An 18,432-nucleotide genomic window follows, 5' to 3' on the forward strand; every position below is an offset into this window, starting at 1 on the left:
TATAATATCAATATATCTACTTATTCACTCTATCCTATAATATAGTAAAAACATTTTAGAATCCTAATATCAATAATACTACCAACAATAAACCCACTAAGTAAAGTTTAAGACTTCCTTGTAGTTCTTTTTGTCCTCTGACTATATTTCAATATGGATATATTTTCAGAAAACTATATTCAAATTTTACTGAAATAATTATTTTCTTTAGGTGACTATGTTATTAATGCTATTTTGAGTTAGCCACAGTTATTTCTGTTTATTTTCAAGTTGAAACAATTGAACTAATATTACATTTTAATCCACAGAAGCCTGAAAAATGAAGACTAAAATGAAGTATTCAACCACCAAAATCTCCCCAGCAAAGATGAACAGTTCAGCAAGCAAGGCTTTGGTAAAATCTCCCAAGCTGAGAAGTAAGGACTTAAGAAATTCTGATTGTTTTGCACACTATTTTTATCTGTTATCAAATTCTTATTATTCTGATGTTCATACATGCTATCTTGCCAAAAGCTACTAAGAGTATAAGAGCTGAAATTAAAAGGGATAACTCATAAGTTTGTAATAGAGCAGCGTTTGGTTTTAAACAGACTATATATAGCCAACTTTTGCTTATTTGATACCTCCCAGGACAAGAATGGTTTGAGTAATTTAAACCTGCTAATAGTGATATACATAGTCCTTCATATCAATCCCTTCTCCCTATCCACACCTCTTTCCAACTAATCCCAAAATCTTTTTCCTAGACTAACAAAATTTTAATCTGATCTTCTTTCATTCAATATTTATTGTATATATAATATACACCTTTGATGTATCAAGCTGTGGTCTTGACTTGCAACTTCTGATAAAGGAAAGAATAATAAGCGAAGATATTTGAATAATCCATGCCCCAAGTAAAATAGAATTGATCAAATGATGTTCAAGTCTGTCCAGTTGCAAACTCAAAAAATCTGGCATAAATTGAAAGGTAAATAAAGTCAGGCAGTAGCCATAGCTCTAAGATGAAAGGGCTATATCTTTGATCCTGAAAATTATCCTAGGGGACACCTGGGTGGTTCATTCGATTAAGTGTCTGACTCTTGGTTTCCACTCAGGTCATGATCTTAGGGTTGTGAGATTGAGCCCCACAACAGTCTCCATGCTCAGCGGGGAGTCTGCTTGAGATTCTCTCCCTCTGCCCCTTCCCCCACTGGAGAGCATGTATGTGCCCCTGTGCTCTCTTTCTCTCTCTTATAAATAAATACATCTTTAAAAAAATTATCCTAGGAAAAAAATTATGCAAATTTATACTCACATTTTTTCCATACAAAAGAGGTAACACAGAAGAAAGTTAATAGAACCCTGGCCAGAATGGAGAGAAAAAGAAGATGAGGAATGGTGGTAGGGACAGGTGTACCTTTGCCCTTTGTTCTCCTCTTCGTTTCCCTGAACATCTTTAAGGCTAGAAGATAAAGCAGTGTTAAAGAATATAATTTTCTCTCTTCCCTGGGGCTGTGGCCCACCCATGCTGGTTTTAGTAACCAGGGAAAACATTAATTTGACTGTGGTTTCTGAATGGCCAGAAAATCACAGTTAAGTTAGTCCTTTTATTTGTGTCTGAGTCAAAATGCTCTGTGTAGAAACAGTGACTCCTTGGAACTGACTCTGTGTCTTCAAATTCCCTCCTAATAAATTCCCTCTGCCCCTGCCCACCCCAGCTTGTGCATACCCACTCTCTCTCTTAAAAAAAAAAAAGACTGTGTATTCTTTGTACCCCAGGAGATGTGGCCCCTTCATAGTTACTGGAGTGAGGGAGCAGGCTGGAGTTTATGCCAGAATTGCTAGCATTGATGCAAAAATTAAAATGTAACCCCTCCTTTAAGGGTGCAGTAGCCCTAACAGCTCATTTACACCATTTAAAGAAACAGTGATAAAGATAATCCCCAAACCATTTATATGGCTTTGGAATATAGCACATTTTTATTGTCTCTCAGCAGATCTTCTTTTCCAATGATATTGGCTCAGTTTAACACTAAGATTGTCATTATTTATATACTCTTGGCCAAAATTTCAACAGATACCTATAAAGTGTGTGGCAGGTATTTCTCAAAATTCAAGGTGCAAGCGGGCGCCTGGGTGGCTCAGTCGGTTGAGCAACTGCCTTCGGCTCAGGTCATGATCCCAGGGTCCTGGGATCGAGTCCCACATCGGGCTCCCTGCTCTGCGGGGAGCCTGCTTCTCCCTCTCCCACTCCCCCTGCTTGTGTTCCCTCTCTCGCTGTGTCTCTCTCTGTCAAATAAATAAATAAAAATCTTTTAAAAAAAAAAAAATTCAAGGTGCAAGCAAAGTCATTTTTCTAAATAAACTGTTCTGAGCCACCAAGCAACAAAGCAAGAAAGCTTGTTTTAGTTCCTTCTCCTCCTTTGGCCTAGCAAGATCTGACACAGTCACAAAGCCACAAAACTCAATATCCACCCACTAGAGATATACATGTGAGGTTCCATATGAGTCACCACCAGAGTATTTCACCTCTAGCACGGACAAGATACAGGACTTAATGAGCTAGAGAAAAGCCCCTCCCCAAACTCATTCCCTTCCCAGTTTCCAGGAAGCTACTCCCAGAGTCAGGCCATTTTCCTCTGCTACTTCCTCTCCCCTACATCCATCAACCCTTTTCCTGCCCTGACAATCTAGTTTCCTTATGCATCTAGCCAGAAGTCACAATATGGGAGCCTTGGGGCAGATCCATGCAGCAGAAGCATTTTATTTGGCCTGAACCATATTATTGTGTTTTTTAATTGAGGAAACATTTAAAAATTAGAAGATTTTGTATAAAAATCTGAATCTCTTGAAATACCTGAAAATCTAGCAACATTGGGCACATATCCCCACATGGCAATAATTGGGCAGGGAAATGAGTAGATATCACACCCCTTAATTTGAGTCTGTCCATGGAATATCTTCTAAAGTTAAAGTGAAGGAGCTTCAAGTTTATCCTATGAGCAGTAAGAAACCATTGAAAGCATTCAATTGGGGAATAACAAGATATTTTTATTTTAGAGAAATCACACTGATGGTGGTGTAAAGACAGAGTGAGGGAGCAAGAATAGAAAAAAGAAAAAAAACTGGCTAGAGGTTTACTGCATTCATCTAGGGGACTGAGGATGAGGGGCCTGACCTAATACAACAGAATGGAAAGGAAGGACTAAATGTCAGATACATTCAGAAAGTGAAACCAGTGAGATTTAATTACAGACCAAATAAATGGAGGGATGGACAGAGAGGGAAAAATAGATGATCTCAGCTTTCAAGGTGATTTAGGATTTGGGCAGACAATGGTAGAAAGTGGTACTGTTTTTCAAGATAGGAATTCAGAAGGAATATACTGTCGGTAGAGAAAGATAAAGATTTTTTTTTATTATGAGTATATTTGAATTTGGGGTAAGTAGAGGTCATCCAGGTAGAGATGTCCAGAATTCTGGAGGCTCTCCATAGATAGATACAGAGATGCCTTAAGCTAACTGAAGTCAAAATACCCCGTGAAGAAAGAGCAACCGACACAAAGCTCAGGAGAGAGACCAGAGTTACAATCTGAGGAGTCATCAGCATACAAAAAGATGATTGAAGTCATTGGAGCAGGCAAGATTGCCAGAAAGAAAGTCTAGAGTGAGAGGAAAAGGCAAAGGACAAATCCTGCAGAACACCAACATTTTAGGAGCAGACAAGGAAAAACTAACAGAGAAACAGAGATGGATGATCAGAGAAAAAAAAAGAACCTAAGGAGACTGGTGACATGACAATAAGGGAAGAAGGGTTTTAGAGAAGGATGTGGTTCCCAAAGTCAAATGCCACAGATCAATCAAGGGTAATAAGCAGTGAGAAGAAAGCTTGGAGAAATAGGTGTTTGGGAAAGAAATGAAAGATGAGTGATTCACTTATGTAGTTCCCCTTAGGCTCAGCCATAGTCTGGCTCTCTCAGTGGCAGAACTACAGGAAGATTTCCAGGCCCCTTCCCATTTACTCACCAGAAATGCGTGAGGGGTTTCATCATGCTGTTGCTATGATGAAATTACTTATGAGAATTTCCTCACAAGCCATGCTAAGACACTGCTTTCAGACATCAGGCAAGATAGAGACATAGGAAGTGACAAGAGTCCTTACATAAGCTTGAGATTATGGCCCTTTGACCCCAGTGAGCGCTCACTCCCACAGAGTCCCCAAGGCCATGACAGCTTTGTGTTTCCCATCTGAGAGTACAACCATTACACTATACTTTCAGCTGCCCCAAACACCAAAGTATACCTTCTTCCAAATTCTCCCAATGTGAAGTATCTTCAATACTTCAAATGTAGTCACCCCTTTATATATTATACCCAGTGTTTGTCCCACTAGATGCTAACACCTACATCACTGTCTTAAGCTCCTCTCTTCTTCTACATCCATAATCCTTCCTCAATATCATGACCCTTACTTCTAACTACACCCAAGATCCACATCCTGCTCCCCAGAGAGTCCACTCTCTGTATCAGACATGCCTGTCAGTCATGTCCAATGGGATTCTGAATACAACATAAAGATAAGCATGTAAGGAATGAGCATCCTTATAATATCACCTTATGCCCTTTACGTCTGGAGAGACAATGTGATATAGTTAATAAAGTATTGTCCTAGATTACTTATTAGGAGACCAAGTTCAATGCTGGCTCTGGCATAGCTTTATAAATTTCTTTGCAATTGTAAAAGCACTACATAAATATGCGATACTATAGCTGATATTTATAAGCTGTGATGCAATTTTGGGAAGTTCCAGGGTAGATGTGAGTATAATTAAGTGGTCTTGCCCTGTTCAGACAGTTGAAGAGACTTAAAGGAAGATGTCCATCTGAATTGGAGGCAAGATATAGATAATTCAAAATGGTGGCTAACAAAACTTACTTAACTTTGAAAAGCATATGAGGAAGGCAGATCTTTTAGAAAATTAAAAAAAAATCATAGAATGGATCCCAAAGTCACGAGTAACTATTTTCATTTTCTGAATTACTGTGAGTGAAAAATTGAAATTTGGCTGTATTATAGAAATTGCTTAATAATTCATTTACTGTAATGTTAAAAGTTGAGATGCCATGACTCAAGTGTCATGACTTTCTTTTCTGTTTGACCTGAAAGGCCTTTTATGAATTTCCAAGTAGCAAATTTAATTTTTTACTTGAGACCTTTTCTTTGACTAAATGAATAAAAATTACTAAATAGGTGATTAAATATTTTACTTTAACTGATTTAATTTGTATTTGTATTATGTTAGTTCCTAAAATTGCAGATAGCACACTAACATTTGATGAGGGAGCCAAGAATACTCAAAGAAGAAACAATAGTCTCTTCAATAAATGGTGCTAGGAAAACTGGATATTCACATGTAAAAGAACTCACAAAAACTAACCTGAAATGGATTAAAGACTTAAATGTAAGACCTGAAACCATGACACTCCTAAAAGAAAATATAGGGAAAAAAGCTCCTTAACATGAGTCAGTTATTTTTAGTATCAATAAACTCTAGAGACTATAGCTGTCCCTCTAAAATTATTAAAAGTACATTCTAGATAAGTAAAAAAGATTATAGACTTCATATGACCATAAAAGTTCCCCCTCAGGCAAAGACTGATATATGCTGGATGTAGATCCACACTCCCTTATATAGAATTCTGAAAACCAAAATTTTTCTAAAGACCTAAAATTTTTCATAACTTATTTGGTAATAAAATATGATCTGAACTTACATGACAGTTAAATCCTGACCTGAACCAACATGAGGTGTTTATTTCACTTTATGTAAATTTTCCTATATTTCACTATAAAATAATGAATTAATTTTTGATTATGTGAGTACTGCCCTAGTCCCTGCTGGGAGTACTACATATATATATATATATATATATATATATATATATATATATATATATATATATATATATATATATATAGTATATACTCTACATGACAATTCTAAAATCTAAAAAACTGTGAATTTTGAAACACACTGGCCCCAAGGTTTCTGATGAGGTACTATAGACCATTTTTTTTTTAGCAAATAGATGTATTTTTAAAAAAGATTGTATTTATTTACTTGTCAGAGAGAACTTGAGCACAAGCAGGGGCAGCAGCAGGCAGAGGGAGAGGGAGAAGCAGGCTCTCCGCTGAGCAGGGAGCCCGATGTGGGGCTTGATCCCAGGACCCTGAGATCATGACCTGAGCCGAAGGCAACCGCTTAACTGACTGAGCCAACCAGGGGTCCCAATACTGTAGATCTTTAGTTGCTTTCTTGGTCTGCTACACTCAGGGTTTGTAAAAGGATAAAAATGGATGGAATGAAACAGTATCAAAATTTTTCAACTGTTTAGAATCCCAACAGAAAGCTGAAGAAGTTTGCCAGATGTATTTTATGCAGCTGCGCTCTGGCCTTATCATAGAAAAGACAGCCTGTTATTTTAGGAAAGAAATCACCAAAAAGCATTCACCAAGAACAGGTAAGGGGAAACTACATTTCCTGGTAATTCTTCATTATAGTAATGGGCTTCTATTTGCCTTTATTTACCACATCTTGGATATGTAATTTTTTCCCTTGAGCAAATTTTCCTTCTGAAAAAAAGTAAGGATGCTGAACTATTTTCTAGCCATTTTCAAAAGGACATATAAAGAGTTTTTATAGCATGGGAGAAATGGTTATGTTATAATATTAAGTGAAAATAGAAGATATAAAATTACAAATATATTTACAGTATTTTTAAGTGGTTTTTTTTTTTCATTTAAAGGAATTAAACTAAAATGTTAATAGCAGTTGTTTTTGGGTGTTGAGACCATGGGTAACTAGTTTTCTTCCACCTGGGCTCCAGTGGGTATGCCCCACTGGGGTATAAGTGTGCCAGGAGGTATTAATCCCTTCAGGCTATGGGGTGGCTAAAGCCCTGGGGTCAGTGCCAGCAAGCAGCTTTGACTGGGAATCCTCCAATGGGGGTAAAGAGGTTTGGGCAGAGTGGGTACTGACAGTCCACTCCTATTCTCTCCTTGTCCTACAGCTGAAAAGTACAAAGAGCAACATGTGGCATTCACTGCTTGTCGTCAACAGCTAAAGAAAGACTTTGCCTGTGAGGTACCTATGGTCCCCAAGTGTATTGGAGCAACTAATATTCCAAGTATCCAAGGTATGACTGGTGATGAGGGTGGTGTGGGTGTGAGGAGGGAGGTAAGACACAGGACCAATGCCACTCTAGGAAGAAGCTCAAAGTCTATGCCTTCTTGTATAACAGAAACTTCTGTCCATTTGCTGTCCACATACCCATTCAGTGGTATTCAAACTAGGTACAGAGTAGCTACTCTGTCAATGAATGTACACTTTATAGTTAGCCCTCCATCATTTTGAAATGCTTGTTATGGATTAGAATCCCATATACATTATTCCTGGGGAAAATATGTTATCCTTTGGGGGAAAAAAAACCCACATGCCCCCCCCATATTTCAACATTTTGACAATGAAAAAAATTAAGAATTATTATATTTTTAAAATATAATTTCAACTCTTAAACATTTTAAATGGTTGTTCAAATGGCTTTAAGTTGCATTGCATCAGCTACTCATGCAAATAAAGTCCAAACTGATGGAGACCATCAAGAAGTGAAGAGATCATTAAGAAAATTTGAACAGGAATTGCATGTTGCCATTTCAAGCATAATCCTGATATAAATGTCTTAAGTTCCCAGAAGCAAACTGAAGTTTCTCATTAGGTATTTTTAAATCATTTTACTTTAGAAGTTCCACATACAGAATCAATATTTAACATTCTTCTGTTTTGTATGTTATTTTTCTTAGCACAATTCTATAAAATAAAGAAAACATAATAATTTTTTTCTTAAGGACCAACATAGGTAGTCCCTAATTCTACACCAGTTTACCCCAGCACGTGGTAGAAATATTCTCCTTTTCTATGTGTGCTGGAACATTTTTTTAAAAGTTGGGGATACTGCTCTAAGTGTCTCTGTTATTTAGCCAGAGGACAGAATGGTACTCACACTTACACTCTCCAGGATTGTTGGAAGTCTCTGAATAACTCCACACCTTACAGATGGGTATTCATTTAACCATGTCTATCAAAATACAGTCTCCTTATCCACAGTCCCCCTGACCACAAGAAGCAAGGAAACAGAGGTTTCCTCAGGCAAAGTCTGTCAGTTTTCCAGCTTCTTTCTCTCCACCAAATCCTCCCATAAACACACTAACATGACCTCCTGTGGTTTTCAAGCAAGAGACTAGCATCTCTAATCCCATTCAAATGGCACACCTTATCCTTTGAGCTACATTAAGCTTGCACCAAAGGCTTTTATCTATCCAACATTGTTGGGCAAAGTGCAGCTCAAATTGGAAAGAAAAAAACCAAAAACATTTAAGGAAGCATTTATTTTTAATTGCTGAAAGATTGTTCATGGGAACAAGTGTTTTTGATTTTTTAATGACAAGCTTTTCACTTGTTACAGAATATTCTGCTTCCCTGAGCACATACAATGATCAATCTATTACTTTCGTTTTTGAGGATGGAAGTTATGAGATCTATGTAGAAGACTTGGGAAAAGACCAAGAGAAAGGTAGAATATTTCCTTTTGTCTATAATGATATAATGATGACTAGTAAAGTAAAAAACAAATTTACCAAGGGCTGCCTGGGTGGCTCAGTCAGTTTAGTGCCCAACCCTTGATTTCTGCTCAGGTCATTGATCTCAGGCCTTGAGATCAAGCCCCATATCAGGCTCTCGCTGCACGTGAAGCCTACTTAAGATTCTCCCGTCTCCCTCTGCTCCTGCCCCTCTAGCTCCACCTGCCCCCTCTCTTAATAATAATAATAATAAATTTACCAAACCATAAACGGTGGATTACTTCAGACACGGCAAATAAATTTCATGCTGTGTGCTAACTCCAATGCATTGGCAGCAGATGCCTAAATACCACTAAGCTGAGGAGAATTCAGAAGCTTATTTAGGGTTTATCAGGGAAGAATGCTGATATTGAGAAGTGGTATCTGTTGTGAAAGATGGAAAGAGAGACCACACATAGTTTCTATTGTTAATTACCCACTACATCTTTCCAGCCTTATCAATATCACCAAAGTAAGACTTCAAGTAAAAGAATATACCAGTGCTATGAACAATATGTTAAATATTTTAATAGTGACTCAGAGAATTCATCAGAGCATATTCATACATTTTTGAGACATTTCTTAAAATCACAAAAGTTTTGCTTTTATTGATATATAATAAGAGGATATTTTCTGCTATTATGTGTATGTTGAAATTGAAAACTTTTGATAAAATTGTAACTCACCAAAGGGATTTTATGCATTCTCTTTCAGATAAGGTGTTATTCCGTTATTATGATTCTCAATACCCCTCTCATGAAACAGGTATTTTGGAGGGCTGGGCAGCTGTAGTGCTTGAATTCTTGAATTTGGGGTAAGGACAAATCCAAAAATGCTCCATGAAAAAGGAAGGCAGTCTCAGATGGTTCTCTCCAGCCCACACTCATGGTAAAATCTTAGATTCTTAGAGGATTTATTCCACCCATCCTTTGTACAGCTTAATAATTAGGATAAAGGTTTACATTTAAAAGAGATTCAGAATAGGGACGCCTGGGTGGCTCAGTCGGTTAAGCGTCTGCCTTCAGCTCAGGTCATGATCCCAGGGTCCTGGGATCGAGTCCCGCATCGGGCTCCCTGCTCTGCGGGGAGCCTGCTTCTCCCTCTGCCTCTGCCTCTCTATCTCTCATGAATAAAAAAAAAAAAAAAAAAAAAAGAGATTCAGAATAATAGTGGCTTAAGCTACACAAAACTTTATTTTTATCTTAGCTAGGACTGGAATAGCAGTGCTGCTCAACAGGGTGTACAAGGACCCAGCTCCTTCTCTGTGACTCTGCCAACATCTACATGGTTCAAGATTACTTGCTACCATGACAACGCCCAATCAGCAGGACAAAGGAAAACAAACGCATGAATTCTTTTTCCCCTAAAGGACAAAACCTTGAAGTTGCACCTGACACTTCCATTCACCTCATATTGGTCAAAACTTAGTCACATTGCTACACTTAATTACAAGAAAACAGACTGGGAAATGTTCTATTACACAAGAAGGGGTAGTTGGATATTGGGAGACAACTATCAGTGGCTTTGCATCAGACAGGGAAGCTGACTCCCAGAGAAATACCCAATAGAGTCACAATTTTATAATTAGAAACCATATAAGAAAACTAAGGAGCTTAAAATTACTCCCAAATTGTCCAATGATTCATTTCATTTGGGTACAAATACTTCTAAAAGACATGTGGGTTAATGAAGCAATTATTTTACATCATATCTTGGACTCTTTTCCTAGGTGTTAAATTCATTTAAATTAAAATGAGTTAAATTCTTAACTTTATAATTTACATTTTTAAATTATTTATTTATTTTTTATTTACGTTTTTTTAATTGCAAGGTGATGGTGTTGATGGCCAGACATTATTGGTAAACCTGAGTCCTACAAAAGACAAAGATTTTTTGCTGCATGCCAACAACAAGGAACACTCTGTGGAGGTAATAGAAATATGCACTTAACTGTCTTAACTGACTCCACTCATTTGTGCAGATTTGGGTGTCTGGCATATTTCAAAGAAGAATTTTTGTTTGTGCTATTGTACCTAAAACACAATCAGCTACTGCTAACTTGCTTCTGGAGTAGGAAAGGGAGGGAAACAGCATGCATAGCCTTGCTACTGAAAGTCTGATCTCCGCCAGCAGTGCACCTGGGAGTTTGTTAGACATGGAGAATTTCAGGCTTCCTCACAATTGAATCAGAATCATAATTTTAATAAATCTCCAGGAGATTCATAAGCACATTAAAGTTTGAGAAGCACTGCTATATAGAATGATCTCAAATCCTTTCTACTTAACTTTAGGAACTACTTTGTTCTTCCAAGAAGTGTTTCTTGATAAAATATAGTTTTCTTAGGCAAATGCAAAAATGATTTTACACTCTGACCCTGCTGAAGGGAAAGTCATAAACATTTCCATATGCCAAGATTCACAATGTTACAGTGTTGTTACAAAAAAATGTAAATGGCAGTATAATATTGGTCATGATGAAAATTTATAAACATCTTCAGGAACAAACAAGCTAAAGATAGAGATCAGGAAGAAAACATAAGAGAATAATATAGATGACAGATGACATAAATACAAAATTATAAATCTAACTAATACAGCCATGTAATGTATTAACATAAACACTGGATGGTAACCAGCATCTTTCTTAACAAACATTCCTAAATGTATATAACAGTGTTGGATATATATAACTACTCAGTAATATGAGCTGACCCCATACAGAGCTCTATTACATGCCAAATACTGTGCTAAATGTTTTACAAGCAGTCTCCTTTAATTCTTGCAGTAATGCCATAATAGAGTTGTTGTACTGGTCAAATATTACTGTAATACAAACCATCCCACACACTTACTGGCCTAAAATAATAATCACTTATATAATTCACATACGTGCTGATAAGTTGCAGGTTGACTGATCTAGAAAGCTGATTAGACTAAAAAATTGAGGTTTGAGAAGTAAAGCAATGTGCACACGTCTCAGAGATAGTACATGGCAAAAGTTGGGCACAAATCCTGAGCTGCTGCATCCAAATCCACTCACTCTAAGCTATAATATCTCTCAATTATCAATGAGTCAAATCAAATCACCCCCCCACACACTTCAGTCCTCTACCCATTTCTTCCTACTCTGCCACTCCCATCCCCTACTTAGTAAGCAGTCTTGCTAGAAATATTAAGTTATACTTATTCCCTTTTAGTTTCTAATGCGGGAGGTAAGGTTGACTTTGGACTTCCCACTTACACGCTGGTTGTTTTCTTTCTTGTTTCCTCAGCTACAAAAATGTGAAAATCAGTTGCCAGACCAGGCCTTCTTCCGCCTCCATAGGAAGTCTTCTAAATGTGTTTCATTTGAATGTAAGAACAATCCTGGAGTGTTTATAGGAGTAAAGGATAACCACCTTGCTCTAATTAAAGTAGGGGACCAAACTGAGGATTCGAGTATAGAGAATACCATATTTAAGCTCTCTTAAACTTAATGTGATGAAAGCTGTGGAGCCTGGGTTGGGTAGCCCAAATAGCTACTGCTGGAGAAAGGAAGGATGAGAGATAAAGAAAGAGACAACATTTAAGGGAAATGGAGGGAACTTAGTATGCTCTAGAATATTTTCCTTATTATTTGTATAATATATTTTTATAATCCTTCAGTTCTGTTTTTTATTACTCTTTGTCTCCCTACATATTCAAAAGTCTGTTGTTAAAGAGCCCTCAGAAAATATACAACCTGACTTTTACTTTTTTCTACTTTCAGTCCAGAAAGCTTCATATTTAGAGCTGAGACCTCTGGGGGAAAGCAAGGGCCTTAATCCAAGTTTCATTTTAGACAGGGATCAATTTTAAAAAGCTACATAGAGACATAATTTTCCCTGATTCAAAACAAGTTCAAACACTAGAGCTGTTGGTGAAAAGACAATCAGATCTACTTAGACTGACCATTTCACAAATGGAATAAAACACCAAATTTGTTTGAAGATGCCCCAAACTGGGACACCTGGGTGCCTTTGGCTCAGGTCATGATCCCAGGATCCTGGGATCAAGTTCCACACTGGGCTCCCTGCTCAGCCAGGAGCCTGCTTCTCCCTCTGCCTGTCACTCCCCCTGCTTCTGCACCCTCTCCCTCTCTCTCTCTCCCCCTCTCTGACAAATAAATAAATAAAATATTAAAAAGAAAAGAAGATACCCAAAACTTAAGATACCTACAAAGGTAGGCAGATAATATGAGCAAAGACAAAGATAGTTGAAAAATTAAGAAAAATAAATCCAGTATTTGTAAAGTAAGTAATTTTACATCTAATTGTTTCATTTTTAAAATGCTGATTTTCATAGACTGAGTTAAATTTAGCAAGGCATTCTTACATTAAGAAGTGAAATAAATTTTAGTTCAGACATATAATTGAAATCTTTGGGAATATCTAACAAACTTAATACCATGGTGAAGCCACAAGTCCTCTAATCTACTAGAGCCTAGATGGGACACAGAATTAACATTACAATATGAATAACTGGCTATCCCTTATGTTTGTGGTATACCATGTCCTTCTGACACTATGCTCCAGGGATCTATGACTTGATATACATGTCACCCTGGACAAAATTTCTTCTAATCCTTTCTTTCCAGGTGTACAAGTGTTTTCTTTGTCCAGCTTCCTGATTAGCCTGCTTACTATGGAATATTTATTTGACTTTTCTTCCTTCCTCATTTCTTTTGACCAACTGTGCTCTTGATATACATTTTGTGTCCCCTGAGCTTCATTCCATGTCACCTACCTCTAGATGCCAACATCTTTTTCTACTTTGTCTACCTGATGCATAATTTCACATAAACCTACTGATGGCAATATTTTTTATTAAACACCTTTGTGTTTTACATTACTAAGGTAGTAAAATTTATACTCAACCATATAATAAAATGTTTCAACTACTAAAGGAATAATTTTTGCTTATGTTAAGGCCTTAAATTCTACTATAATTTTTTCATAAGTTTAATACTGACAATAAATGATAAAACTAATAACAGTACTTATGAAGTACAACTTTTTCTGAAAGTGTAGGCTTTTTAATTTCTAATTTGTTGAGATCTATTGGATATAATGCTGGTGGAACATAAGATTAAAAAGGCTAAGAATTACTGTGCGAGGGTAAACAACTGTAAAGAACAATATATCTTTCATTACATTGTCAATTTTATTAATGGAGACAAAATTAAAGCAAAATATACATCATCTTTTCTGAAAAACACTAAATGTTGACCATATGCATCTGTATGTTATACTTAAAATGATTGTTTTAAAGTAACCAAACATATCGATTACATTGTTTAAGTTCTTGAATAAATTGCATTTTTTAAAAGTATGTGAGGTATTAATGATTTTATGATAAAATGACTGTTCTGAAATTTTTAAGTCAAAGTAAGCATATCTTAATCCACTGATGTTGATATCTGGAGTAGATCATTTGTCTGGTAATTCAAAACTAAGTAGGAGAAGGGATTGTGTCTTTTTCACCTTTGTACTCCCAGTGCCCATTATAGTGGCCAGCACAAAGGACCAATTCAGCGACTTTTACCTGAGATCAAACAGCCAACATACCCCTACCAAAGGAACTTTAACCTGACTTCTGACTCAATTACGTATCTTTCAACCTGATTATCTTATTTCTGATGTTCAATTTTCCTTTTTAAAAACACTTTCCACCATCACTATGGTGAGTATTGTTTGATTAAAATATACAAATGTGTGGTGGCCTTTTGCTACTTATTTTCATGTGTTTTGATGGTCCATAACACACACATTACTGGAAAGAATGTGTTCATTTCATTGTATTAGAAATAACAATTATGTCAAAACTTGCTTTTTCCTCATTTTATTTATATTTGTTAGATTTTTATGTATTTATTGGATACCTTGAAATACTGTTAAGAAAATTTTATTTGAATGAGTAATGTGGCTTAGAATTGGAAAAGAAAAGTAAGAGTTGAGATTCAGGGGATTTGGAAAGAAAATCGCTAATTAGAATGCAACAGCTTAATTAAAGTCTAAAAAGATTGACTTATAATCCCCACATCAGCAAAACAAGTCAAAAAACAAAAACAATTTCAACTTTTGTGCCTCATACCAAAAAACTGCATGATAGATAGAGAAATCTTAAGCTAGAATACTCACGTGGGGATTGAACCAGGCTTGTCCCAAAATTCCTTTCCCCCATCCATCATACAATGACCTGTACAGCCCAGAAATCTTGTCCTCTAGCATTTGCTCCTTAAACACATGCCATGTATATTGGACTTTGCTAAGTACCATGAAGGCACCAAACAAAACAAAACAAAAACCTAAACTATGCTCCTTGTCCACATGGAACTTAAAATATGTACAATTTATGTATTAAAACTCCAACTCTGCAGTACACAGTTACACAAAGGTAAGAGACATCAATGTGAGTTTTTCATTAAAGAAAGAAATAGGACTGAAGACTCTATCTCCATACCCTCGTACCCACCCACCCTGATTGATTCACATATCCATTCTCAAGGTCATGTTAAATAGGTTCCCTCTGCAGATCCCAGGCCAAAGGAGGTCAATTCAGTTGCTCCAAATTCATTAATAGTTAGGGTTGGGATTAGGGGGCTTAGGTATCTGAGAAACAGATGCAAGAGATAGAAGTTAAAGTCAATTGGTAGAGTTAGAATCAATGGACTGCTTCCTGTTGAGATATCAAGATGATGAGATATTTGTCCAAGTCCAATTATAGTCCCTAGCCCATAGGATACTCCCATAAGAGAATACATGAATCACTACATGAATACATGAATCACTACCCAGCATATTAAAAACATAGGTTTGCCTCTTGCACTGTTAGTGGGAATGCAGACTGATATAGCCACTCTGGAGAACAGTATGGAAGTTCGTCAAAAAGCAAAAAATAGAACTACCTTATGATCCAGCAATTACACTACTAGGTATTAACCCAAACAATACAAAAATACAGATTCAAAGGGGTACATGCACCCCAATGTTTATAGCAGCATTATCAACAATAGCCAAACTATAGAGATAGCCTAAATGTCCATCGACTGATAAATGGATAAAGAAGGGGTGGTATATATATATATATATATATATATATATAGAAACACACAATGGAATATTACTCACCCAGCAAGAAAATGAAATCTTACAATTTGCAATGATGTGGATGGAACTGAAGTGTATTATGCTAAGTGAAATAAGTCAGAAAGACAAATACCATATGATCTCACTCATATGTGGAATTTAAAGAAGAGAACAGATGAATATATGGGGAGGGGGAAAGAAAAAAAAGGAGAGAGGGGAAAAAACCATAAGAGACTCTTAAAAATAGAGAACAAACTGAGAGTTGATGGAGGGAGATGTGTGTGGGATGGGCTAGACGGGTGATGAGTATTAAAGAGGGCACTCGGTGTTATATGTAAATGATGAACCACTGAATTCTACTCTTGAAACCAATATTGCACTGTATGTTAACTAAAATTTAAATAAAAATTAAAAATAAATAAAGAGATTATCTTGGCTTATCAGAGTGGAGTGAATGTAATCACAAAGACCCTTTAAATGTGGGAATAGAAGGCAGAAGAGTCAGTCACATTATGGTGTGAGAAAGACTTGAGTAGCCATCACTGGCTTGGAAGATGGAAAGGCACCATGAGACCGAAACTGGGGACAACCTCTAGCAGTTGGAAAAAGCAAAAAATGAAAAAGAAAAAAGTCTTCTCTAGAAAAATATTAAAATATCTGGAACATATTCAATTATGTTTTAAAATCTCTGTAATGTGGTACTGATGAAGGAATGGACAGATAGATGAATAGAAAAACATTTTGTGGTCTCAAATGCATGTGCAAATTTAATATATGATAAAGGTGACATCTCAGTTAAGTATGGAAAGAGAAATCTTTGTAATGGAGGTATTGGGTTAATTGGATATCCATAAGGGCAAAAATAAATTGTATTCATGAATCATACTGATACTAAGAGAAATCCCAAATGGGTTAGAGATCTAAATATAAAAAGTGAAATGATGGAAGGAATCATGGTAAAATCTTCTAACATCTGTTAGTAGTAGAAGTCCTTTGCTAACTATGACTCAAATTCCAGATGCAGTTAATCAAAGTATTGTTAAATTGACTATATGTTTTTTAACTCAAGAGGAGTAAAATGTTATATGAGAAAAATAATTGCAGTTATACCATGAATAGTTAATATGTTTAACATATAGTTTCTAAAAATAGAGGAACAGTCAATAACCCTATAGAAAAAAATAGGACAAGATACAGGCAAGTCACAGAAAAAAAGTGCAAATGGCCCTTACTCCAATCCTACTTCTAGAAATCACTTGTAAAGACACAATTTTATGTGTATAATACCCAAAGCAATCAACACATTTAATGCAATTCCTATTAAAATACCAATAGCATTTTTCACAAACAAGAACAAAAATCCTAAAATTTGTATGAAACCACAAAAGACCCCAAATAGCCAAAGCAATATTGAAAAAGAAAAGCAAAGCTGGAGGCATCACAATTCCAGACTTCAGGTTATATTACAAAACTCTAGTAATCAAAACAGTATGGTAATGATACAAAAATAGGTAGATCAACAGAACAGAATAGAAAATCCAGAAATAGGAGGGGCAGAGCAAGATGGCAGAGGAGTAGGAGACCTGGATTTCATCTCCTCTCAGGAATTCAGCTGGATAGGGATCAAACCATTCTGAACACCTACAAACTCAACAGGAGATCAAAGAAAAGAATAGCAGCAACTCTGAACAGAAAAGCGACCACTTTCTGGAAGGTAGGACATGCGGAGAAGTGAATCCTAGGCGATATTTGGGATGATAGACGGCGGGGGAGGGGCCTCCATCCGCCGATTCTGGCAAGTGATAGAGCCGCAGAGCACAAAATCAGAACTTTTAGAAGTCTGCTCCGCTGAGGGACATCGCTCCAGTGGCTAAGCGGGGGATGGAACCCTCGCGGGACAGTGTGGTCTCAGGACCCTTGGGGTCACAGAAAGACCGGGGGTCCCTGAGTGCAGCAGAGCTCCCAGGTATCAGAGCGGGGAAGCCGGCTGCAGAGACGGAGCTGAGGCATGGGCTCTCAGTTCAGGGTTGCCATAAACCATGATCCGGGGCACAGTCAGGTCACTGCTCCTCCAGCAGGGACCCAACAAGCAGCAGATCCAGGGAGACTCCCCTTTCTCCCCTGGGAGGAGCAGCACGGGAGCGCACCGCAGGGATCTGCTGGGTTTGGAGACTCCACACGGGGTCGGGTGCCAGAGATAGAAATGCTTTGTCACAGGCCGGGTGAGCATGGAGTGCGGCCGGAGACCAGGGAGATGGGAGTGACTAACTGCTTTTCTCTGGGGGAGCACTGAGAGGCGGGGCCCCGAGTTCTTGGCTCCTCCAGCACGGAGACTGGGAGGCCACCACTTTCACTCTCGGCCTCCAAAGCTGTCCGGAAAGCTTGCAGGGAACAAAAGCTCCCGAGAGCAAACCTGAGCAGATTACTTAGCCCAAACCGGGCAAGGGCGTGGCAATTCCGCCTCTGGCAAAGACATTTGGGAACCATGACAACAGGTGCCTCCTCCAGAAGATCAGCAAGAACCGCCAGCCAAGACCAAGTTTACCCATCAATGAGAATGGCACAACTCCAGCACTAGGGGAATACTGCACATAGAATCCATGGCTTTTTTACCATGATTCTTTAGTCTTTCAAAGTTAATTTTTTTTTAACTGTCTCTTTTTTTTTT

At 37.3% G+C, this 18,432-nt stretch overlaps 1 protein-coding gene across 2 annotated transcripts; it reads left to right on the forward strand.

Annotated features, from left to right (window-relative positions):
• The first annotated feature begins 287 nt into the window (after nt 1-287).
• Nucleotides 288-14,007, forward strand: IL33 (interleukin 33). 2 transcript variants are annotated; one of them, XM_081802958.1, is made up of 7 exons: nt 288-416; nt 6,378-6,503; nt 7,053-7,178; nt 8,505-8,612; nt 9,373-9,423; nt 10,490-10,587; nt 11,931-14,007. In XM_081802958.1, the coding sequence occupies exons 1-7, from the start codon at nt 320-322 to the stop codon at nt 12,126-12,128; spliced, it is 804 nt and encodes a 267-aa protein (XP_081659084.1). In that variant the 5' UTR covers nt 288-319; the 3' UTR covers nt 12,129-14,007. The 2 variants fall into 2 exon arrangements, with proteins under 2 accessions (XP_081659084.1, XP_081659085.1); XM_081802959.1 differs by lacking the exon at nt 9,373-9,423.
• The last annotated feature ends 4,425 nt before the right edge of the window (nt 14,008-18,432 follow it).

This window comes from Leptonychotes weddellii, chromosome 14 (assembly GCF_054177405.1).
Source record: "Leptonychotes weddellii isolate Sample4059 chromosome 14, ASM5417740v2, whole genome shotgun sequence".
Classification (NCBI taxonomy): Eukaryota; Metazoa; Chordata; class Mammalia; order Carnivora; family Phocidae; genus Leptonychotes; species Leptonychotes weddellii.